Genomic DNA, 26,564 nt, shown 5'->3' on the forward strand with positions numbered 1-26,564 from the left:
GAGTCAGAGAACCCAGAGTCAGAGAACATGTAGTCAGAGAACACAGAGTCAGAGAACATGGAGTCAGAGAACACGATCCAGAGAACACGATCTAGAGAACACGGAGTCAGAGAACACGATCCAGAGAACACAGAGTCAGAGAACACGGAGTCAGAGAACATGGAGTCAGAGAACATGGAGTCAGAGATCACAGAGTCAGAGAACACGATCCAGAGAACACGGATTCAGAGAACACGATCCAGAGAACACGGAGTCAGAGATCACAGAGTCAGAGAACATGGTTCATGAAGCAGGAGTCAGAGAACATGGAGTCAGAGAACATGGAGTCAGAGAACACGGAGTCAGAGAACACGGAGTCAGAGAACACGGAGTCAGAGAACACGGAGTCAGAGAACACGGAGTCAGAGAACATGGAGTCAGAGAACACGGAGTCAGAGAACACGGAGTCAGAGAACACGGAGTCAGAGAACACGGAGTCAGAGAACACGATCCAGAGAACACGATCCAGAGAACACGGAGTCAGAGAACACGATCCAGAGAACACGATCCAGAGAACACGATCCAGAGAACACAGAGTCAGAGAACATGATCCAGAGAACACAGAGTCAGAGAACATGGAGTCAGACAACATGGAGTCAGAGAACACAGAGTCAGAGAACACAGAGTCAGAGAACACGATCCAGAGAACACGGAGTCAGAGAACACGATCCAGAGAACACGGAGTCAGAGAACACGATCCAGAGAACACGGAGTCAGAGAACACGGAGTCAGAGAACACGGAGTCAGAGAACACGGAGTCAGAGAACACGATCCAGAGAACACGATCCAGAGAACACGATCCAGAGAACACGGAGTCAGAGAACACGATCCAGAGAACACAGAGTCAGAGAACACGGAGTCAGAGAACATGGAGTCAGAGAACATGGAGTCAGAGATCACAGAGTCAGAGAACACGATCCAGAGAACACGGATTCAGAGAACACGATCCAGAGAACACGGAGTCAGAGATCACAGAGTCAGAGAACATGGTTCATGAAGCAGGAGTCAGAGAACATGGAGTCAGAGAACATGGAGTCAGAGAACACGGAGTCAGAGAACACGGAGTCAGAGAACACGGAGTCAGAGAACACGGAGTCAGAGAACACGGAGTCAGAGAACATGGAGTCAGAGAACACGGAGTCAGAGAACACGGAGTCAGAGAACACGGAGTCAGAGAACACGGAGTCAGAGAACACGATCCAGAGAACACGATCCAGAGAACACGGAGTCAGAGAACACGATCCAGAGAACACGATCCAGAGAACACGATCCAGAGAACACAGAGTCAGAGAACATGATCCAGAGAACACAGAGTCAGAGAACATGGAGTCAGACAACATGGAGTCAGAGAACACAGAGTCAGAGAACACAGAGTCAGAGAACACGATCCAGAGAACACGGAGTCAGAGAACACGATCCAGAGAACACGGAGTCAGAGAACACGATCCAGAGAACACGGAGTCAGAGAACACGATCCAGAGAACACGGAGTCAGAGAACACGATCCAGAGAACACGGAGTCAGAGAACACGATCCAGAGAACACGGAGTCAGAGAACACGATCCAGAGAACACGGAGTCAGAGAACACGATCCAGAGAACACGGAGTCAGAGAACACGGAGTCAGAGAACACGGAGTCAGAGAACACGGAGTCAGAGAACACGATCCAGAGAACACGATCCAGAGAACACGATCCAGAGAACACGATCCAGAGAACACGGAGTCAGAGAACACGGAGTCAGAGAACACGGAGTCAGAGAACACGGAGTCAGAGAACACGGAGTCAGAGAACACGGAGTCAGAGAACACGGAGTCAGAGAACACGGAGTCAGAGAACACGATCCAGAGAACACGATCCAGAGAACATGGAGTCAGAGAACATGGAGTCAGAGAACACGGAGTCAGAGAACATGGAGTCAGAGAACACGATCCAGAGAACACGATCCAGAGAACATGGAGTCAGAGAACATGGTTCATGAATCAGGAGGCAGGTAGATGATTAGCACCCAGGAGCAGATGTTCAGGGAGACAGGACCCGTTGAGAGAGTCCGCCATCGTTGAGTGCATCCGGTCTAAGATCAGTTCTCAGAGGAACAAGGCCTCGCCACCTTCTACATGATAATTCATAATGATAATTAATAAACAATCTGCTGCACAGCTTCAAACTGTATTTTGCTGATGCAGTAAACACGACATGTGAACATGCTCCACACAAACTGCTCCAGTGACACAACACTAGTGCAATATTATATTTATTTCTTACAGTGAATTTTGGTTGCCATACAAGAAGTCTTGAGGATTCCAGGGGAAGGGCGAGTGAAGTTACAGGAAAATTCTCTCTCTTTTCATTTCACTAATTAGTCGACTCTATGATGATTCAGTAGCACAAAATTACAGCAACATAGAAAACATGAACACAAATCTTTGCACAACATCTTAGCCTCTAATGAAGACTTATTCAAAGAATAAAATCTATTCATGATAAAAATAAATCAATTCAGAAAATAAATATACAGTAACCCAGATGTTGGACAATGCTAAAGGTGGGATCAGTGTGTTTTGAGAGGGGGGTGGAAGTGGGTCAGTGAGCCATGCGTGTTCCTAAACTGGTCCTGGTGAAGCATCGTGACGCTCTGTAAAGGTTCTGTTAAGGTTCTGTAAAGGTTCTGTAAAGGTTCTACTACACCTACGCAGCTCCACATGGAAAACCAGTGGGGACGTGTTGATCCACATGACGGAGTCGACAGCCATTTTGGTAGATTTGTTTACATATTCATAGCATCATTACTGTTTCCTACCAAGATGACCTGCAGATCTATACTATCAAACAAGTTACAACCTCTTTTAATCATTAGTTTTTAAAACACAGTCTCCAGACTCTGGGGTTCCGGACTCTGGGGTTCCGGACTCTGGGGTTCCGGACTCTGGGGTTCCGGACTCGGGGGTTCCAGACTCTGGGGTTCCGGACTCTGGGGTTCCGGACCCTGGGGTTCCGGACTCTGGGGTTCCGGACTCTGGGGTTCTGGACTCTCGGGTTCCAGAGGAGGAGGGTCAGGGTTTCTATCGTCACTCGAGGCCAAATATCTCACGACCACAGTCGACAGGTTCGCTTCAGGCAACTTTTCATATAAACACTGACAAGTGATTGCATCATGATATGTAACTTTAAAATGGGAAAATAAAACACAACCAATGAGATTCAGTCAGAATAAATATTGCTTCTTACATAACCAATAAGTCTAATAATAACAATAATATCCACATTTTTTAAAATCTATATAGTATTTCTGTTTTTGGCAATTTTTGTTCAGATAACCTCTATAAAATTTCATAGAACTCTATACAAATCTTTAAAAATACTGTGCTTGTCTTCCCCCCCGACACGTCGCTGTCACCAGGAGCTAATGTTCACAGAACACAGAGCTGTGCATGTTCCATGTGTCTCCTCAGAAAGCTGCACCTGCATGAAGCTCCGGAGTTTGATATGAAACCAAACAAGGGTCAACTTGTTCTAAAATGATATATATACACACACATATATATATATATATATATACATATATTTGTGTAGATATACTGTGTGTACCCCCAGATGTTGGAGGATGTATCTGACCACATGTGAGGTGTGAGATAAAACAGGAGCTCTTTGTCTCTGTGGAGCGACGACAGGGAGGGGGGGGGGGGGGGGGGGAGAATCCACCAGGTTTGCTTCGATCAGCTCCGGCAGTTAATGAACCTTCATAGATTTATTTCCCTTTAATCTAAACCTTTAAATAGAGCTATACATATAATCAAATAGACATTTGTATTTCCGTTAAACACTCTTATTTACACATTTCAACACAAACTCAACTTCTACTTCTGATCAGCCGCAAATCGCAAACACAAACATTTCCAGCTTCATAAATTCTGATTCACTTTTAAAATTGGATCCATGAATGAAACTCGAAACAGATCCAAATGGTTTTCATCTCTAATCTGACGGAACCTCGCAGATCCACATGTGATCCACATCAGAACCACATCAGATCCACATCAGAACCACATCAGATCCACATCAGATCCACATGTGCCACAGTCGGGTTGTTCTCGGTTCTTGCTCATGGGTTCGTGGGCAGGCGAAGTCACTTGGACTCTTGTGAACTTGTGATGATTAAACCCTGAAGTCGCAGATTCTCCGTCTGCTCTGATCTCAGTGCAGTTTTGTGTCGTCCGGCTGAAGTCGCTCTAAAGTCTCGACCGGCCGATAAATGCATTTGTAAGAAAGTGATTATTAATCTTTAACTTTAAAGTATGGTTGTGTCGGGGCAGCAGCTTCGTTAGCGTCACGTTCTTCTGGAGAAGAAGTCGCTGCAGCCGGTTTCCGACTCGTTCTGTTTGACTCGATGTTTTCAAATCGCAGGTCGACTCCCGTTTGGCTCATTTGGGGATTTGGGGACTCGAGCTTGCGTTAGCTTGATGCTAATGAGAAGAACAATGTACAAAATGTTCAGGTAGTCGTTTAGCTTAATATAAAATATGAGCTTTTTCTGGTTAAACTTGAGTTTTAGCTCTTTGCCGATAACGAGTGATATTTAAAATATATATTTAAAATAGTTGAAAATGAGAAAACACTGAATTCAAGCTCAGTAAAATGCTATCGAGTGTCGACTCTTAACAGTTTGACATTTTTAGGAATTAGCCTTTTCACTTTTTTGCTGAGAAGATCAATAACATATGAACGTTACATATGAAATTAAAGCCAGAGAGCAATTAGCTTCGCTTAGCATGAAGACTGGGACCAGATCAGTGACCAAGAGATGAGATATAAGATGAATTACAATTTAATTTACTAAATTTACTGCACCTTTATGCTATGCTAAGCTAAGCCGATGAGCGCACCTCACTTTATGTTAAGGTTAACTTACATCAGAATTTGTCAGGACCTCCATTAACAAGTAGAAAACATGATGCTAATATAACGAAAGGTAGTAAAGTCGTAATTACGCGAGAATTAAGACATAATTGAGATTTCATTCATATCGAAAATTTAAATTTTATGAGGATACAGTCGTAATATTGCAAAAATAAAGAAGTCATTGAGAAGAAACTTGTTATATCATTAATAGAGTCATAATTGAGAAATAAGTTGTAATATTACTGAAGTAGTCAGAATTAAGAGGAAACTCGAAATATTCCAAGAATCAAGTAAAATGAGAATTAAGGAAAAATAACATTTTTAGAATTACTACCTATTGTTCTTGTGAAATGTCGACTGATATTTGTGATATGACTTTATCCCAGAATTGTTTAAAATATGGCTTGTGTTTATTTGACATATTAATGAGAGGAAGGTCTCATCGTCGATCTGATGTTTACATCTCTTCACTGACTATTTACTTTTTAGTAGTAAAAGTTTCTTTCACTCTCACTGTGCTTCACCTGGAGCAGGATATTGATCTTCTCGTCTAAAAAGCAGATAGGTTCACATCCCAGAATGCACCTCTCAAGAGGCCGTCTCTCTGAAACACCTCCACTTCTATCTGAGACTCGGGGGGCACATGTCCACCTGCTGATGGGGAGATGGAAGAATCAAGGACAAAAGGAAAGAACAGCAGTAGTTTCCCTCGACTGTGGCTTTAGAGCAGATCCATGGAAATAGAAAACACACACACACACACACACACACACAAATCCAGGAGAGGATGACAACACATTCTGCAGCAACACACTCCGACGTTGTGTCCGTCCATCTTGTTCCTCGTGTCCTCGCTTCACTTGAGGGGGGGGGCATTACAGCAACAATGTGTGTGTTTGCATGCTAAGAGTGTGTACATCAGTGAGGACAGTGTGTGTTTGTTTGTGTGTGTGTGTGTGCATGGTCGAGATTTGCTTTAGTATTTGTTTCAACATGTCAACTAATGTTTTTACTTTGACACAAACAGGTGAAAAGCAAAAAAAATGGAGTCTATCTAAAATTTTCTCTACAACATCAGATGCAACCAGAAATATAACTCTGGTAGGACTCTAGTGAAGAAATATCATCTCTGAACAAACTCTAGCAAAGATAGAAAAGGAGCAACGACCAGCTCAGCTGGGTTTTCATGCACCCCCACTGGGGTGATGGAAAAAGTCTCTAGTATTCCAAAGCAGAGGGTTGAGCAGAGTCTGTGAAACTTCCAGGTGAGTGTTGTCTTCCAGTGTCTGAGGACAAACTGTCTTCAGGTGTCTTCACACTGGCGTCCTCTGCTTCTCCCTCCATGATGTGACATAGCAGCTGTTGTCTTCTCCGTTGCCTCAGCAGTCCCCTGATCCTCTGGAGCTCAGGACGGGGGAGGAGGAGGAGGAGGAGGAGGAGGAGGAGGAGGAGGAGGAGGGAGCACTGAGATGAGGGCGACTCTGGAGGAGGAGAGGACCAGACCGTCAAGAGGCAGCATCCGCGAAACTTTGAGCCAGTTCCAGGACTTGAGATCGTGTCTGATGAGGAGAAGGTCGAAGTGGTGGCTCCTCTCCCAGCTCCTCAGCCGTCTCCTCCAGGCTTATCTGTCCTGCAGCAGCTTGAGGGCCCTCTCGATGTTCATCCGGTGGCCCACCCGCGTCACCCCCAGGTCTATCAGGTCCTCTTTCTGCAGCGAGGGCAGGTGGGCCCCCTCGATCTCATTGTCCAGGAAGGCGTCCCTGTGCTCCCCCAGGTTCAGGCTCTCCAGCCAGTCGGCCACGTCGTGCTTGCTCCACAGCTCCATGGGTTTGGAGGCGAAGGGCTTCCCCGAGGCCGCCACCGCCTGCATCAGCGTGAGCGGCGAGGGGGAGCGCGAGCTGCCGCTGCCGCCGTACGAGGAGCTCAGGCTGTAGCCGCCGCCGCTGCCCATGGGCGGGGTGGGCAGGCCGAAGACGTCGGTGAGGGTGGGCGACACTGACGGAGGCAGTGATGAGCAGGGGGTGAGGGAGGAGACGGAGTCGGGGGGGCTGCAGGGGTGCGTCTGGGACGGGAGGCTGCTGGGCGGGGTGGAGGTGAGGGGGGCGGCAGCAGCGGCGTTATTACGCATTCCTGAGTCTTCTGTGGGAGTCCTGGGGGGGGGGGGAGACAAGGAGTTAATCAGGGTCAAACTTTCAAAATAAAAGGGTTAGTTTGTTTGAGGCAAGTGTTTATTCAATCCACATTTTAGAAATATTCATATATTTAGGTTAATTTGTTCCAAAATACAAAAATTCTGCCCATTCAGTTTAAAACCAGATCAAGTTGTGTTGAATTTTAAAAATAATGAACATGTTCTGTGTTCACTGAACAATGGAGAAGACGTGTGTTTGTCTTTGAGTTCAAATCTCACGTGCTCATCATGATGCAATGATTCATAATGAACAGTAGGTGGCGATATTGTCAAAAGGTTTTGGGGAAGCCACAGCAGCTGATGAAGACTCATGATGAAGAAGATAAATTAAAACATTTACATTATGTGAGTCTCAGTTAATAATGTTTAATGTTGATATTTAATAAATGTATATTCAATTAATTATTAGTAAGTTACAGGACCTGATAGAGAGAGCGAGAAAGAGAGAGAGAGAGAGAGAGAGAGAGAGAGAGAGAGAGAGAGATTAAACATTTACCAGTTTTTAAACCAGGAAGTTTTCATAAAAAAAGCTTCTTTAACAAGCTGAACCTTCCTCCATTAAATACAGAGTTGCATGGTAATAAAATACATTATTATTTTTAGTTATATATTTCTTAAACATTAAATCTGGTGAAAGACAGCGACACAGTCAAATACTGAGGAACCACGATCGTCTACAGTTTCACACATTTCATCTCAAACCTCAACAATCACCAACACGTCCCCGTCACGGGGCGGCGGCCTCAGACGGACGAGGACGGATGTTGATTGATTGGTTGATATTTGGAGCAGAGACACACAAGGACCCACCCCCACAACACACACACACACACCCACACACACACACCAGCCCACCCAGCATGATCACTACTTCCCTCCACTTCCCGAGGACTTCCTCCCCCGTGGAGCTCCTGATAGATCGAGCAGCTCGGGATGGGAGAACTGAGCCGAGGTCACAAACCAGGCCACGAGCGACCTCCTCACTTCTCCCACCGAGAGCGAGCGAGGTGCGGCCCAGATCTCTCTCTCTCTCCTGCTCCTGACATATGGAGCCGCCCGGGGGAAGTGCAGGGCCCGAGCGGGTCGTTCTGTTCCAGAGGAACTGGGCCACCGAGCCCGAGCGAGAGAACTTACAGTGTTCAAGGTTTCAGCAGCGGCTTCTCCACCGGACGTCACGTTGAGGGGATGAGATGGAGACAGAGGACAACACGTGATGATCGGCATGTAGAAAGACACACACATGTACACACATGAGACAAAAGGGAAGAACAGAAGGGAGCTGACATCTCGATGAGGTGAGGGTCTCAGCCGTCTGTCACCTCCACCCGGTTCCTCCTGCCCGGCCACCTCACAACTTATTTCACCGGGACTCTTTACCGGCTCAGACCGGACGGGTCTGAATCTTTAAAACACAAACTGACCGAACCGTCGAGCCCGAGACGTGTGAGCACCTCGTCCACTGCTCCACCACTTTCTGTTACAGGAGTTAAATCAGTTTCTCAATTAGCACAGAGCCTCGTTTAGCTTCTCTGACCTGATTACCGTTCCTCACCGACAGGCCCATCGGAGGACCGAGCTGTTTCCTGTTTCTCTGCAGCTCATTCCTTTGATTTGGATCAAACTATGTTTACACAAGAAGCCGTCGCCTGAAAAAGCTCATTCTGATTTGAAACAGTTGAAATTGACTCATTAGCTGCGTCTTCAACAGAGATGACAACAGAGGAGACAGATGGTAAATCCTAATAAGAAGAAACACAACCTCATGATCAGATGTGTTCATCCCTTGTGACCACAATAATCAGGTAATTAGATAAACAAGGTCACGAGGTCACAGACGTCAGCCATGTTTATCCATACAGCGCTAATGACACGTCAACAATAATGTTAGAATATGTTTAATGATCTTAAATCTGTTGTAGATCATGAGGATAAAACACCGTTGTATTAAGGAAACAGTGTCTCTGTGTGTGTTGGTGCTTTCAGTGAAGTCTGTGAACTAACGTGAGTCTCACTTTGAGTAAAGAGGTTGAATCACAACTGGTTTCACTACATTTTTAATCACAACTGGTTTCACTACGTGTGTTTGTACTGGAGCAGAGGATGAGAAGCTCTAACCCAGTTCAACACGTGACCCAGTAACCAAGTCTACACTCCTCAACCTCTAAATTCTGTTAGTCAAACTGGTCCTCACAGAAAAAGAAGGACAAGTGTATACACACACACACCTACACACACACACACACACACACGCACAAGCACAGGCACACACATATGTAGGCCTAATCTAATCTAATTATTGCTGGTCTAATTTCACAAGGGCACTGGTCCTCTCTCTCTCTCTCTCTCTCTCTCTCTCTCTCTCTCTCTCTCTCTCTCTCTCTCTCTCTCTCTCTCCTCTCTCTCTCCCTCACAGCTGCTTCTCCATCAGCTGAGCGGCACGAGAGGAAAGTGACGCAGCGTCATCGATGCGTGTGGCTGGAGACCTCACCTTCGCCACGCCCACATCACACATGACTCCCTGCTTCTTTCTAACACTCACACACACACACACACACACACACACACACACACACACACACACACACACACACACACACACACTCTCTCTCTCACACACTGACTCTGCTGGGTTACATAACGGTGGCCTACTAAAGCAGCGTGGCACGTGACCTGCGTGAGATGAAGTTGAACTCTGCTGAGGGTGAGGCCTGCCATCCTCTCTCTCTCTCTCTCTCTCTCTCTCTCTCTCTCTCTCTCTCTCACACACAACACCCCTCCCCCGACTCAGACTGACATCACTGCAGGCCTCAAGGCTCAGCTGGTTGCTAAGCAACACTTTCGTCCACAGGCACAACCAACGCACATCTGATATGAAATATGAAACAAGGATAAAAAACAACAACCGCACAAACGTCAAAAGAATCAAATCAGATGTTTCCACTGGTGAAGAAGATTCAAGCATCATATCAGAGGTGTGTGTGTGTGTGTGTGTGTGTGTGAATCTAGGCCATCTTCTGTTTCACTGCTTCCATCTGTTTGACGCTCACACAGGCAGCGCCACCTTTTCCCTCCTCAGGCCTCATCCTATGAAACAGCGCCCCCTATCTGCTGGTCTCTGGGTGAATTCAACCTTTGGAAACCCTCAGGAGCAAAAACACAAAACCCTCGTGTGAGGGCGGATAATCTCCGACCCCGGCGGCAAACGAGAGAAAGGCTTTAAACTCCGTCTGACACGAGAAACACACACAATGTAGAAGCAGATTACAAGCCACCGGGATGTTCGCTGACGGATTAATTCAATTCTATTTGATTTGTATTTTGCACCAAATCACAACATTAATAATCTGGTGGAAGTTGGTGAAGTGGAGAACTGAGACTCAACGAGACGGATGCTGCAGGATCACGTCTGAGAAACTTAACGATAACTTGCTGTCGTCAAACTGTGTCTGAAACAGAAACGTGTCTTTGAGCCTCTCGGCTGAACTCTGTCTGCAGATGTGTGTGATGAGTCTCAGCTGTTTGTCAAACATCTGGAAACAGGTCTGACGGGTTTGATCTGGAATGGAAGCAGAACGATAGCGAGAGAAAGAATCAAGAAATCAAATCAAACTTTAACGGATGAGATTCTGTTTAGACTTTCTGTCGCCACTTCATCCGTCTTCAGAAAACCAGATGTTCCCCGAAGACGCCAGATGCTGAAAGAGAGTGAACGTCTCGCTCTCCCCTGGAGTCTGAACTGCAGTGACAATGGAGCTGAACTTAAAGTGACAACGTCATTCATCACAATGAGCATAATATTAACATCTCAACAGTTTGATTCCTGAAGTAAAAATCCCGTCATTCATTTTGACTATCAGCCATAATAATTTAACCATCCGAGGTAGGCTCACCACAAGCTACGAGACTGAACCGATGTATTCTCCCGTAGAAGCCACGAGTCCGAATGAAATCAACTGTGTAACGATGTAGTTTGTGTTTTTTGAACACTGCAGGTCCTGAAAGATCTTGAACCTGAGGACCAACAGTCCTGTTCCTGTGACTCACAGGTTGACGAGCTGTAGTTACTCTCCTACATGATGTAATACACGTTATGTCACAGCTAGTAAAGTATTCATTCAGGGTTATATTCAATACCATCTTGAAATCAGCTCCAATATTAGCTTGTAACTTTATCCAACAAATGACTCTAAGGGAAGACGACACCATGTCCTAAACATCATGTAGCATCTCAGTGCTATATGAAAATAGAACCTGTGAAGGTGTCCTCCACGTGGTGACGGCCGCTGATGGAACCTACCTGTGAAGACGGGAGATACAGAAGGGCATGAAGAAAGAAGAGGTGAAGGAACGACAGGAGACTGGAGAGAATGGAGATGAAGAGGCGTGAGCTGAAAATGAGATGAGGTGTAAAAGGTCAACAGACATGACTCTGAACTGTGAAAGGATGAAAATGAGGATAACATGATCGTATGTGTGGTGAAGTGTGAAGGAGGGAACACGGGACCGGACCTGAGCAGCTGGACACCTCGCTGTGTTCACCACAAATGGACGCCGGCGCGTTGGCCGAACGTTGCTTATCAGCTCAGAAGCGTCCGACCGACTCCCTCCCCCCCGCTCTCTGCTCCTCTCTGAAGAGCGATGGGACCGTTTATATAAAATGCATGAGAGCAGTGAATTATTAATCGTGCTTTTTATTTCCCGCTCATACGGGGAAGATGTTGAAAAAACCACGAGTCGACTCAGGTGCAGAGTCCATCAACATGTTGTCCCAGCTACTGCAGGTTTGATATAGATGGAAATCAATCTTTCTCTTCCATATGAAACCATCCCTTAAATCCTTCTATAAAAATGTAAACAGCGCTCACTTTCTTATTTATTGCCTCAGTGACTTTTCCATTCGGGATCGGCCCGTTGAGCTTCCAGCCAAGTACACATTCAGTTTACTCCCTGACACACAGACCTCATCAAATGCTGCTACAACAAAGTAAAAGCTTGTCTCAGAATAATTTTCTACTGCTGTTGCCAAACACTTATCAGCAGGGTTGAGTTAAATCCTGAGCTACTACCAGTAAGTACTCAGAGCCAATCTAAGAGTCAACTATCAATCGTCTGAAGATGAATTAGCCTCCGGGGCATCGGCCAATAGTTTGGGGTTTGTCGTGTAAACCCGGGCCAAGCCAGACAGAAGGCTATCCTAGCTCGCAGCGCTGTGCTAGACTTGAAGTATGATGGCCATAGTCTGTTAAGTAAGAAAAGCATTTTATGATGGCCTGATATGGAGTGCGAAAAATATTAATAATAATACAAATAAGATGCCTCAGTACAAAATTGGGTCGACTCTGTTTCTCTTTCACATGACAAACAAGCACACGCCTTCATCTCGTTGACCTCACACACAACTCCAACCACCAGGTGATCTCCTCATGTTAACCACACACCTAATCAACAATTACCACAATGGAACAGACAACTGTCGACATGTTTGTTTCAGAGAACATGAAACCTGGGGAAATAAAAACAAAGCTGTCCACAAGACGTGATACATCAACGAGTCAACCCTACTTTCACCTGCCAATCAATAACTAGTCAAGTCAAGTGCTTGATACAACAGCTGTGACGATGATGAGGAAACACCAGACAAAATGTAAATACTGCATCAGCATGAAATCATCATGAACTCAAAGAGTTGGATTTCCTCGGCAGGTACATTCAGTTGTGTTCTGACACGAGAAATGAACCAATAAAATAAATGTAAAGATAAGTACAGAAGACGGAAGAAGAAGACACTGTGGTGAGGGTCATGGACAAATCCCTGGAAATACAGAACAACGTATCAAGTACCTTGTTCCAAAGGCCCCCCTGGTCCCAGTGGGGGAGTCGAGGCTGTCTCCTGGCTTGGGCGGCCTGTCGCGATTCATTTGCTGCAGAATGGAGCTCAGCTCGGTGATGACGGTGTGCTTGCTGTCTGGTGTGGATGGGGGGCTGCACAGCTCTGGGGGCTGGTCGCCCCACAGCTTGGATGTCCTCTGAGTAGGAGTTCTAGGAGGTTCCGAGGATGAAGGGGGAGGGGGTGGGGCCTGTGGTGGAGTCCCATAGGACTCTGGGGGCTCTTCAATGAGTGCGTCATGATAAAGTGATGTCCTGTTGATGACAGACTTGCCCTTGGGTTTGGGCGCCACTGGGGGCCGATCCACCAGGAAGGCATGTCCGTCTGCAGTGGCATAGAGGCTCTCCAGAGCGCTGTCACAGAAGCCTCCCTCTGACGACAGGGTGGAGATGCTGGAAACGGTGCTGGTGGTCTCCATGTGCTGAGGATCCCCGCTACTGCGGCTGTCTACCTCTTCGATGCCCGAGTCACCCACCCCTGACTCTTGTTCCGGTGGAGGAGGAGGATATGAGGGGGGCATGCGGTTCGCCACCCGTTTGTGTTGATCAACAACCGGTGGTGGGGCGTGAGGATCATAGGGGGGTAATCGAGGTCCCCCATTTCGTCTCTGTTGCTGAATCATCTCTGCAATGGCACTAGCCTGGTCATCAGGTATGTCAATACTGTTGGCAAACTCCAGTGGTGGGGGGAGGGGCTCTGTGAACTCAAAGTCTTCATCAATATCAACTGAGGCCAGGGGGGGAGGGGGGATTCGAAATGGCAGCTTCACTGGTTCATCCAAGGATTCACCTAAAGGAACGCTCCTCCCCCGTGATGAGGGTGGCTGGGGATTGGAGAGAGTCGGAGGGTTGTGTGGATCCGGTTGGTTAGGGTCCTTCAGCTCTGATGGCCTGTTGCTGTCCTGGCCCTCCACATCTTGGTTGTTAACCTTGGCGCCTGGTTCTGTGCTGGTGTGGACCATCAAGAGCCCTGTTGACTTGGGCTGTGACGAGTCCGCCACATCAGCTGGTGCACTTTTCCTCTCCTCGACGGCCTGATGCTGCCTCTCTTCCCGTGCCCCATCAGACTCATACTTCTGCTCGGTCATCTGCCTCCGCAGGCCGCCTCGGCCAGGACGCCCCATGGTTGCTGTTGAGATTGCAGCAAAACTAGTCTCTATGCCAGAACGTAGTTTGGTGTCAATAAAGAGGGGTTGGTTGAGGTCTGGTTTGTGGCTTGGCTGGACTGGAAGGGACTGGGCTTCCTGCTTGGGGGTTTGAACCTGAGGAGGGTTTGGAGGCTGACTCTGTGGATGGTTTTGTTGCTCCTTCATGGCCCGGTCACGAGCTGCCAGGGCCAGAGCGAGTGGAGAATTAGGGTCCAAGGGCTTGCCGGTGACAGGGTGGAGGTAGGTTCCATTGGCCCTGTAGTGGCTCTTAGGAGGAGTGGCTGGGAGACTAACAGGACTGTCTAAGTTGGGACACTGGCCAGTTCTGGTGTTCAGAGGCTCCCGCACAACTGTGGGCTCAGGTGTATTAAAATCGGTCATGTTGCCACTGCCACCCCCTACAGGCGGCCCAAGCCGTGCAAAGGGAGGGGCCAATATCCTTCTAAGTCGCTCGTCGCTACTAAACATGCCTTCATCGATGGACTTTGACTGGCGAAGGCGAGGGGAAGGTGTTGGACCGCTCAAATCATCATCCCCAAAATCGATTGACTGGAAGGTGATTGAGCTCTTTCTTGCCTCGAGCCTCTTCTCCCGGTCCCGCACTGCCCCAGCAATAGCTGCAGCAAAGGGGTTGCCTAGAGAATGAGGATCTTCAGGACGCAGACCTCCACTCCCAACAGTGGGTGTGAGCGAGGGGTGTTCAGGAGTGGTGGGCTCGATCTCCATACTGCTACCCTGGCTGCTCTTGCCACTGCTGCTGGTGGAAGGCTCCTTGACGATGATTGTGGGGATGGGGATGGAGGAGCATGTTCGTTCTACAGGTGTAGTAGGCATGGAGACCGGGCCTGAGGGACTTGCTGGCTTGCGACACATTTTCTCAGGACTGTCCTCAACGTTTGACTGTTTTACGAGCATGCCCTTCCGTCGAGCTGGTTTTGCTGGCACGTACAATGTCCTGTTGCCCACCTCGGAGTAAGGGTTCTCTGGCACTGGTGCACGCCCTCGTAAACGTGTGCTCTCAAACTGCTCTGAGCTCTGGCGGTAATAGCCACGCCTCAACGTACCAACGCCGGCTCGGCTAATGGTGGTCACTGCATTGGGTGAGTTCTGGGTGAAGCTGGGTCGTGTGGTGCTGTAGCCTTTGGATGTAGGGCCGGCAGCTGAGTTGTAGCCAGGTGGCGAAGGGGGTGAAATGGCTGGAGGAGGGGGGATGTCCTCTGTGGAGTCAGGCATAGAGAGGCTGCGGGAGAACTTTAGTGGCGGAGGTGTGAGGAATCCTTGTTTGTCATCCTCATCCGTACCTTGAAGAAATGAAGCAGAAAGAAAAATGATGTGAGGACCTGGGGGAGACATCCCTTCTTTTTATTTCCAGCATGGTCTGGTCATTCTACAGGAAACGACTCTTTTTTTGACGTGAGCTCTTCCTTAACCTTTATTTATCTCAACAGGGGATAAAAGATGTTTGCTGCAGCAAGTGGGGATTTCGTGGTGAGTTAATTTGAGCAGTTTCTTCACCAACTGAGAACGGAAACAAGGATAAGAATAAACATTTATATCAAAGGCCCGATTTGAACCAGAGTCTCCATGGAATGGTTGTTGGAGCTGTGCACATTATAAAGAATCTTGTTATCACAATAAACATTATTTTAATTAAAACACATTAAATGGTTTGAATAGATTTAGATCAATTGTATCAGATGTTGGGATATGTAGTGAAATGTGATCCATGTGTGTCACGTTTCCTCAGCTGTCCATCAAACCAACGCTAAATGTGCTTTCTACGCAATCTCTCTGTGACAAAGTCGTAACTTCTTTGGTACAATAACGATGGCTTTGCAAATCGAAAGGGCCGTGAGTAACATTATCCTGCACGACGTCCCCCCAGTGCAGCTCTGAGGCTTCAGCAGATCCTTAATGACCTGCAACACAATCGCCTGAAGCTCACTTTGCTGACTGGATCGTTCTAATTTATCTATAATTAGTTTCAATATTGCAAGAGAATGTCCACAGAGCATTAATAGAACATTACAACAAGCTAAAAGCAAAAGGTGCTGGACATGCAGTTGTGAGCTGACACACACATGTGCGTGCAAACACACACACACACACACACACACACACACACACACACATACACACACAGTGAATGAATGCACATCATACCTATTGACTTCTGCTTCTTGATGGTGCCCTTCTCAGGTAAGCCCAGGAAGGCTCCAGGAACAGTGGGGGGCACCACTGCTACTCCCTGGCGGTCATGATACATGGACTGAAAACCAGAGCGTTGTTCATGAAATATCCAGATATACACACTTTCCATTAGCTCTCTGCTGACACTCACACAACACCCAAATGAGACCACAACGAAATCTGAATCTAAACCTAAAAGCTTAATCGTGCATCATCTGCATACAAAATAAAATTAAAATGTATGCAGGTTCTGTAAATGTCACGTCCGTGTTTGTGTGTATTTCTCGACGTTACGTGAGTTCAGCCCTGTTCACTTACATTCATATCAGTAGGGGTCACCAGGCAGCGACTGGAGGGGCGTGGCTTGATTGTGGCGATCTTCATATCAACAGGCGAAGTCTTCTGGGCGTGCGTCATCTCTTCGACTTTTTCTGCAAGACAAATTGACCCGAAATCCATCAACAAACACAAAAGGTGTGTGTGTGTATCTTTGCTCAACTTGCAAAAGCCTCAGTAAAAGTTCTCGTCGGCCAAACGCAAGCTAATCATTCACTGTGACGCCTCCTTGTGTTTCCACACGGAACTGCAATGAAACTGAAAACACTGAAAGACATTCTGCATGGGGGGGATGAGGAGTTGGGGGGGTGCAGACGGGAGGATGGAATGCGTTGTGTGTGTGTGTTCAGCCTCGGAAGCCGTGCAAGCTCTTTCTAAACAGCCGACTCAGCAGCTTCACCCAACTCTCGAGCTCGTTCCCTCGTCAGACGTAAAGATGAGCCATGAAGTGAAGTCCGTCCAGTTTGCCGTTTTCTTTCCCCGTCTTTTTTTTAATTTACCAACAATGTGGGAGAAGGCGTCAGCGGCAAACTTGGACTGAGCTTCCCTCTGGTGTGTGATGATGCCGTCAGACAGAGTCGCCCTCAGAGAAGCTACATGCTGGCCCTGAACTACCCGCTCCCTGACATCCGCTGCCTGGCTACCAGCTCGGCCTGTGCTGCTCAAAGCTTCATGCATCAAGGCAGTGATTACTTAGAGTGACTTGGAAAACAATCCTCTTCTTCTGCGCATCTACACACAGAGGAGAGGAGTGGGGGGGAGGGGAGGAAAGGGGAGGAGAGGAGCATCAATGACCTTCACTATGTATAGAGCTGAAACACACCGTACACAAACACACACACACAAACACACACAGACACACACAATACAGAACATATATTTCCTCGTGAAGTTAATTCCTGTGTCTGCGGACAGCATGAAACACAGTTGCCCTGGAAACCTGTTTGTGAGTGAAAGATTTCCTGGAATAAACCTTCGTGTGCGCACACACAGACACACACACACACAGACACACACACACACACACACACACACACAGACACACACACACACAGAAGCCTGCAGTGACACAGGAGGACAAAACAACAGAAGCACCCACAAAGACCAACATGACAGCACATCTTCGACGTCAGGTGAAATGAACACACAAGAGCTTCTAATGCTTGTTATGCAGAAACACACACATTGCTTTTTAATAGTGAAATTCTCCACAGAGAACATAATGCGTGCGTCCTTCTGCTAGTGCTGCAAATTTAGGTTGTGTGTCTGCCTGCACGAGAGGCGCTCTGAAGTAAGATGCTTTATTTAATCAAAAGTGAATCATGAGACGACTCATCATCCGACCGAGGAAAGAGGAAGAAATAATCTGCGCTAGGTGACGTAGGAGCTGAAAGCAGCTTTGTGTCCGACAGCTTCACAACAATAAACCATGCGACAACAACAACAACAACAACACTTAGAACACAACCAAGTTCAAAACAGCTGCAATCCAAAAACACTGTAAATCATGCAGATACACTGCAAAACACCACAAGGTTCGGCTGAGAGGAAACAAACATCTACAAATACACAGGGTCAGTTATCACAGTAAGGTGCTGGTGCTGCTGGTGGTACTGGTGGTACTGGTGCTGGGTAACGTTAAGTAAATCAATCAGTGGGAATACCGGATCATGGTTAAACATGCCTGCAGTCACTTACCACCTTTCTTTTTCCTTAGAGTGGCTTAGAGGGGCGACACAAACAGATTCTGATTCTTCAGAGCATCAACACAATCCTTTCCCCAAGAGGAACACAAATATACTCAACTTCTGAACTGTTTTGTGTTTGAATATTCAGTCTGCGTGTTTTAAATGTGTCGTCCTGCAGCAGATGCATATTCACGTTCAGCTCAATGAGGACCAGTCGTGTGTAAAGTAAAATAAAACATGCCGACTGGTCACTCATTCATTTATTCTTAAGCTCGACACCTCGGCTGGTAACACTGACATGTGACACGTGTGTTTTCAGTGGCTCGTCTCCACGTTTCCTCTAAATGGTGTCAACTGTGTGTGTCAGAGGTGTCGTCCAATCAGCAGGTGTCGTGTATTTAACCCCGCCTTGTTTAAAGGCTGTGCCACCATGGACTCGGACGTCTTCTCTCTCTGCTGCTCTAAGAACATAGTTATTTAATCTGAATTCATTTCAATGGGCAGAGGCAGAAAGTAGAGAATCTGTTTTCAGAGCTGCGCTGAACTCCAGATCATTTCAGGAGAGCATCCGGAGTTCAGAGGCTGTGTGTGAGAACGCAAACGTCTGAGTCAGTTGCTGTGAACGTTCTTCAGAGTTCCTCCTGCCAGCCCTCCAGAAAAAACACCACTGTTTGAGGGATCTTATGTGAGAACACAGCAGGAGGTTATCTGGAGGGTTCCCCCGGAGGAAGTGGGCGTGTTGATGTTTCTCAGGAAGACACAGAGAAAGACGTCAAGGTGGAAAGACGACGGTTCAAGAGCTCTGAAGGCGTCTGAGCAGAGAACCTCCTGCTTCTTCATCTGTGAAACACAAGCTCCAGAGAAGGTCCAGGAGTCCTGTCTGAAACCGCTCGAGTCAACACCAAGTGGTTTTCATCTCCTCAACCTCTTAACTAAAAATAACGTCCCTCTAGGTCGCTCTCATCACACTGATGTTTCTGATCAGTTTGGTTTGAATTTGTTAATTGATTAAATAATCACGAGCTGAGACTAATGATTGGTTGAGTCTGTGTATGGGCTGAGCCTCGGTATCATGGCTCCACCCCTAGATGACAGCTCTGCAGCCTACGGTCTGGACACAGGTGGTTTTAGGTCAAAGCTCCTTTTCTAGAATGAAGCCAGAGGCCTGTCCACCGCCTCCCGGTCTCAGAGACGTCTTGTCGCTCTGGAACTTTGAACGGTTCATTTTCAAAGCAAAGCAAAACTCTTCTCGTCACACACACAGAAATAAACACAAGAAAACTACAGTCACATTTTCCACTTGTTGCAGCAGCAGCTCATGTGTGCAGGGAGCATGTGTAAACCGTCATGCATCATGAAAGAGGAGAAGCCACGCCTCTCTTTCTTTAAAAGCATTGCATGATGGGAACAGAGACGTCGTTCAGCCAATGGGAGCCGATGGATGCGATTGGACGAGAACGGACGGCAGAAGGTGGTGCAGCGCGGACTGCTTACCTTTATCCACTATAGTGAGATGAACCAATGAGAAGAGGAGACAGGGAGACAGAGAGCAGCTGTTAGACACGACTTCCTGACGAGGCGTCAACACAAACCAGGCGACAACACAAACCAGGCGACACCACAAACCAGGCGGCTCTTACCGAGTTCCTCCAGCTCCGAGGTCATGGACTTGGAGCGCATGGACAGGGCTGTGGTGGGGGCTCTCTTCGGTGGGGGAGGAGCTGCGGGACAGAGTCACAGCGACGAAAATATCACATTTGATTCTTATTCAAAGAAAAAAAAATATTTCAATTTCATACAGATTTTTAGCCACAATTACATTTAAAAAATGTTGAACCAAACTTCAGCTGTTCCAGATTTGGACTGAACTCCTGAGAATCTCCTGAAAGTCTCCGGAGGGGCCGGATGTGTCCGAGCCAGAGGCTCCGGACTTCCTCTGGAATTTCTCCAGCCACCGAGTAATAACTCCACAGAACGTCCGAATGAACCAATATGAGAAAAGACCAGGAGATATTCTGAAGGATTTAACACGAGCAAGTGGGCGTGTTGATAATGATTCTAACACGATTCTAGAAACTTAAAAAACAAAATCTCTCAGGAGGGAAAAGCTGAAATAACTTCCATCAGTTTTCTGTTGGTCGTTCAAATCAAAATGTCCGATGAGAGCAGCTGTGAGAGTCTGACCTCAGCTTCTGTGTCCAGTGACTCCAGTGGATGAACAGCAGTGAGGTGAGTCCTGCTCATTCACACCTCAGCCTCATTATTATTTATTTTTAGTCCTTGTTCATTCTGACCAGCGGTGGAACATCCATCAGTGAGTTTATAGATTTCTGTGGGGGGGGGGGGGGGGGGGGGGGGTACCTTTTTTGCGTGCCGTGTCATCGGGGTCCAGATTCCGGCTCACCGTCACGACCTTGATCAGGAGCCGGTTCCCTCCCAGACGGATCATGTTGACCACCTGCCTGTGGCCGACCTTCACCACGTTCTCCTGGTTCACCTGCAGCAGATAACAGCCGAGTCGTGAACCTCGAGACATGTTTTCCATAAGGAACCTCCAGAAACCCTCATGTTACGTTTTCTGTCAAATGTAAATTGTGTTGAAATGAGGTTTCTAAAACACAATATAACAGATTCTGCTGGTGTGAGCTTCAGAGATTAAACTTAACATCATGTAGGTGAAGACACAAACGACTGGACCGCCTCTGAAAACCAAACTTTCACGACATTAGAAACACAAACAACATGAACCTGCCTCTCGTCCACAGCAGTGAGTCCCCGTCTCTTTCAGCCGGAGGCACTGAAGCTATTTCTGACATCACAGCTCCTCAGAGTGATTGACAGGGGACGTGGCAGGGATCTGACCAACCAAAGGGAAGAGGGAGGGGCTGACATAACGCTCAAGGGCTCGGTCACACATACACACGCCTCCCGTTCACTTCCGATGTGGGCGAGCGAGCGAATCCAACGCTCTCTGCGATCTTTGACCTTGACGTCACAGCCCCAACCAAAAGCATCAGTGTTTATGTGGTTGACGCCACTTGGCCGTCATTGGCTGTTGGCTTTCATAGTGAGACGTGATTGGACGACAGCCTGATATTAGCTGGGTCGAACCAACTCCTGATCTTAAGTTGTTTTCAGACATGAATTGAACTTTGGAGATTCTCCTCATATTGTCTGGAGGAGCTGTGAGAACCAAAATGTCAGAGTTCAAGGCTCCGCACTTTCTCAAGAGTCAATGATTATGAATATTATCAGACAATAAATTGGTGACAAATCTAAATCAGGTTTTAGATTTGTCATCGTTCTGACTCGATAGTAAAACTCAAACGTATCAATCAGCTCTCGTATGAACGTCTGAATATGACAGAACCTAAAACACTGCACATCCACACTCACATCAAATAAACACACACACACAAACACACACACACACAATTTCACAAGGGCACGGGTCCTCTCCTCTCTCTCTCCTCTCTCTCTCTCCCTCCTCTCTTATTTTCCTCCAGACAAACAGAGGAGGGTTCAGATGAGGGGATAAAGAGAGAGAGTGGCCTGCAGCAACAACGACCGCTGATGGACGGGGGTGTGTGTGTGGGGGGGGGGGGGTGGAAGACAGGAACTACAGGAAGACAAAGGAGAGAGGAAGCGATGGGGGAGAGAGAGGTGGACACAGAGTCACTGTCTATTCTCTCTATCGCTCTCTCTCCAAGATGAACCCTCCAACACACACACTAACACAAACACAAACACACATACACACATACACACGCACACACAAACACACATACACATACACAAACACACACACACACATACACACACACTCGGACAGCGCTAGTTTGCATATAGGGGAAGCCTTATGTAATCTGCTCTGTCTTGCCATCTCTTATGTAACTACACTAGAAGGATGGACACACACACACACCCACACACGCACCCACACAGACACACACACTAACACACACACACACACACACACTGGGTTGAAAGCTGCTTCTTCACAGTAAAGAGGATTTGTGGGCCTGATGTCTGAGGGATGAGCGACGTGTTCTACACGGATCAGGATGTGATGAGAAACTTTGAGTTCAGCTCATCTGGATTTTATTTTTACTCACGGAACATCTTTCACTAAATGAAACTAAATCTAAAGTTTTAATATTTTCCCCATTTTCATTTTATAGGAAAACTGTAAAAGTTGAGTTAATGATCAATGTAAAGAGTCCTGTGATTTACCACAGTTCACAAACAAGTGACTTGAGGTTAATGCTCCTGTTTATCAATTTATAACATTTATTCTAAACCACAAAAGAAAAAGAAAAAGACCGACTGTGTGTTTTCTTCAGAGGTGTGAAAGGATGTTGGTCTGTGTGTGTTGTCCGTTTCTTGTTTTGGGTCTTTTTTCCACAATAGCACAAATTGCTCTATTGTTGTTTTATTTTCTCTTCAGCTGTTTATATATATATTTAGATATATATACTTTATTTCCTATTTTAAATTTTGATATTCTATTTTATTCTATTTTATACTATTTCTATTTTATTGTATAGGTTGTAATTACTTGAGCATTGCTAGAAGAGAGCCTGTGACTTAAGCATTTCACTGCCAGCGACTGCTTCATGTTGTTGTTGTGCATTTGATAATAAAAATCTTTAATCTTGAATCTTGAATCTTAAGGATTTAAAAGTTGTATTATATTGTATTTAACAGAGAAAAAGTAGAATAAACCAAAGAGTTGTTTCTGTCTTTAAAACATTTTTTACAATCTGATCAATTAAAACTTAAACTTGCATCGGAGTGGATTTACATTTTATTTTTGTTCCTCCCCTAGTATATATATTTTATATGTGAAGTGAAATCTGAAGAATGAGTTGAGCTGTGAGTTCTTCACTGTTCAGACGACGGCATCGAGTGGAGAATCAATCTGTCGTCTATCGGTTACATGCAGACGATTAGTGATATTGATTCTTTTCCACAGTCAGACACTCTGGTGTGAACACACACACACACACACACACACACACACACACACACACACTGGCACACACACACTACTACAGACAGGGCTTCAATGCAGAGCCCATGTGTCTGTCAGATCAAGCAGAAGAGCCCATTCAAAAGCCATTATCATTATCACATCCATTACAATAGTTCCACAACATTAAGCGTCGTCCGACCCATTTAACACAACACGAGTCTAATCCCAGTCCAATCTGCTCCCGCTCAGATATCCCTCCCTCGCTCTAATCTGATTAATCAATTATAATCTGATGCTTCCAATAATCACTCCATGATAATCTGGTCAGAGCAGGAGAGGATGAACAGCTCCACCCGGGGGTCAGCGGACCTGACACCTGTCTTCTGTGAACTGACCAGCAGGGGGCGACTCCACTGGTAGTTTCTAGAGAAGTCAATGAGAAAATGACTTCTCACTTCCTAACGTCAGGAAACATCTAACTCAGGAGTTTATTTCTCAGTCTCACGTTCCATCACCAACTTTTACACGTTTTACTGCAGCTGGTGAAATTGTATTTTCTATTACAGAGGTCACGGATACTGGTTGTGTTTGGGATGTAGATTAAATTGTGTTTCTGTAGGTTCAGGTGGGTGCGAGTGATAAAAGTCCTCTACTCATCACCAATCTTTCAATGTTTCAGAGTGAAGCAGATTATATTTACAACATTTAATCTATAAATTGACAATAAAGGGATCAGATGTGGATCTGATTCACAACCTGAGGACAGGAAGGGGGGGCGGGTTATACTGTTTTTAACTGATCATAACTGATCGAATTTCACAGACAATATAAAAATGATGACAATGATGATTAATGGAGCCTAAAGATTTAAGATGTTCACTTTTTGGCAACATCTCGACCAATCCTGAGTGAGTGACAGCTGTCAATCATGACGTCTCAGCCTGTTTTTAAACCAAACTGATCAGAAACACTTCAAGAAGCATAAGAACGACCTGAAATGACAGAAATCATCTTAACGTCTCCACGTCCCATCTGCTAACATGGAGGAGGAGGGGTTAATGACCTGTACTGCAGCCAGACACCAGGGGGCAGCGGGACCTATTCTTCTGAAATTTCAATATATACGTAAATACTAATATTTGTAATCACGGATGTGGTGAAACATGCACACACAGACACACACAGGAATGTGTATCTGTGTGTGTCTGTGTGTGTCTGCATACCTTCCCCCTCACATTAAAGCTGCAGCGTTTGAAACACGGAGCTGATCCACATCTGAGATGTGAGGCTGTGAGAAGTGAAATCTGTGTGTGTGTGTGTTTCCTCTTTGTAGGAAACTGGAGTAGATCAAAGCAGGCTCATTAAATACAGAAATATATAGAGTGAAACACTGTGTGTGTGCGTGTGTGTGTGTGTGTGTGTGTGTGTGTGTGTGTGTGTGTGTGTGTAAAAGAGAGAGAAAAGACAGGAAACTATAAAGAAGAATAAAGTGAAGGATTGAAATGTGATGGAGGGACAGTGAAGACGAGTTTTATTGTGATGACTCAGAGTCATAGAAGAATCCGGACCCTGATGAATCATGTAGCTGGGAATCAAACACACACACACACACTCTCACACAGACAGACACACACAGCACTGTGAGTCCAGGTGGGGTTTAAAGCTCAGGGAGGGAGGCTGACGTACTGACTGATGGAAGGCAGGTCACTGAAGAGACGTCACGTGACTGAGCTGTGAGCCAATGGGCTAACAGTAGCAGATGAGTGCAGGAGGAGGAGAACACTGATGGATGCTCTGCTCCTCACATCCAATCAGCTTCTACATCCGGATGTTTCCTGACTCCCAGTGACAGATGTTAAGTTTCTGCTACCGAAGGTTCTACAGCGACCGGACGAGACGTCAGCGAGACGTCGTGAATCGAACACAATCCAGAACACAATCTGGAAACACAATCTGGAAACACAATCCAGAAACACAATCTGGAAACACAATCTGGAAACACAATCCAGAAACACAATCTGGAAACACAATCTGGAAACACAATCTGGAAACACAATATTCAAACGGAACTAAGCTCCAACAAAACACAACTTTCCAAGTCTTTATCCTGGAACGTGGAAGTGTGAGGCCGACCCCCCCCTCGGGGTGCTGACCCCAAGGCCCCTCCTCCCCTCCTCCTCCTCCCCTCTCCTCCTCCTCCTCCTCCTCCTCTCCTCCTCTCCCCTCCTCCTCCTCCTCCTCCTCCTCCTCCTCCTCCACTCTTCCACTCCTCCTCCCCTCCTCCTCCTCCTCTCCTCCTCCTCCCCTCCTTCTCCTCCTCCTCTCTTCCACTCCTCCTCCCCTCCTCCTCCTCCTCTCCTCCTCCTCTCCCTCCCTCCTCCTCCCCTCCTCCTCCTCCCCTCCTTCTCCTCCTCCTCTCTTCCACTCCTCCTCCCCTCCTCCTCCTCCTCCTCCTCCTTCTCCTCCTCCCCCTCCTCCTCCCTCCTCCTCTTCATCATCACAGCGAGGCACAACTTGTTCCCGGTTGCTAGGCGACAGTTGCCGTGCGATACCCCTGGAGGTGCGATGCTGAGAATGTTATCACTGTTTTTGGGGGGGAGGGGGGGGGGGTAGTACCATTCATCATTAAACAGGGTCGTTACTGAGTGTTTTTGTCAATGGACAGCAGCCCCCCCCCCCCCCCCCCCCCTGCAGCCGTCTTAAAGGTTCTGACAGCGCTGCCCGTGGGCTGGGAAGGGGGGGGGGGGGGGGGCTGCTCTCTGAGCGCTGCACCTACAAATACATTATTTACAGGAAACACGTGACAGACTCATGATCTTCACTGATGATGACTAGTGTTCAGGTGAAGAAGAGGTGAATACTGATGAAGAAGAAGGATCTCCTTACTCCATCCACACCAGGAGCTCAAGGCTCACCTCCTCCTCCTCCTCTCCTCCTCCTCTCCTCCTCCTCCTCCTCCTCCTCCTCGATTGACTAGTGTTCAGGTGATGAAGAGGTGAATACTGATGAAGAAGAAGGATCTCCTTACTCCATCCACACCAGGAGCTCAAGGCTCCCCTCCTCCTCCTCCTCTCCTCCTCCTCTCCTCCTCCTCCTCCTCCTCCTCCTCGATTGACTAGTGTTCAGGTGATGAAGAGGTGAATACTGATGAAGAAGAAGGATCTCCTTTCTCCGTCCACACCAGGAGCTCAAGGCTCCCCTCCTCCTCCTCCTCT

At 46.9% G+C, this 26,564-nt stretch overlaps 1 protein-coding gene across 1 annotated transcript in view; it reads right to left on the bottom strand.

Annotated features, from left to right (window-relative positions):
* Positions 1 to 5,458: 5,458 nt before the first annotated feature.
* LOC133957287 (SH3 and multiple ankyrin repeat domains protein 2-like) overlaps positions 5,459 to 26,564 on the bottom strand; it is a 68,528-nt gene continuing 47,422 nt past the window's right edge. Inside the window, 9 exon segments of the mRNA XM_062392791.1 lie at positions 5,459 to 7,085; positions 12,968 to 15,461; positions 16,324 to 16,429; positions 16,669 to 16,781; positions 17,380 to 17,418; positions 18,385 to 18,408; positions 19,869 to 19,877; positions 20,015 to 20,095; positions 20,736 to 20,926. Coding sequence (XP_062248775.1) covers positions 6,557 to 7,085; positions 12,968 to 15,461; positions 16,324 to 16,429; positions 16,669 to 16,781; positions 17,380 to 17,418; positions 18,385 to 18,408; positions 19,869 to 19,877; positions 20,015 to 20,095; positions 20,736 to 20,926 — 3,586 coding nt within the window. The 3' untranslated portion in view covers positions 5,459 to 6,556.

Source organism: Platichthys flesus, chromosome 1, assembly GCF_949316205.1.
Source record: "Platichthys flesus chromosome 1, fPlaFle2.1, whole genome shotgun sequence".
Classification (NCBI taxonomy): Eukaryota; Metazoa; Chordata; class Actinopteri; order Pleuronectiformes; family Pleuronectidae; genus Platichthys; species Platichthys flesus.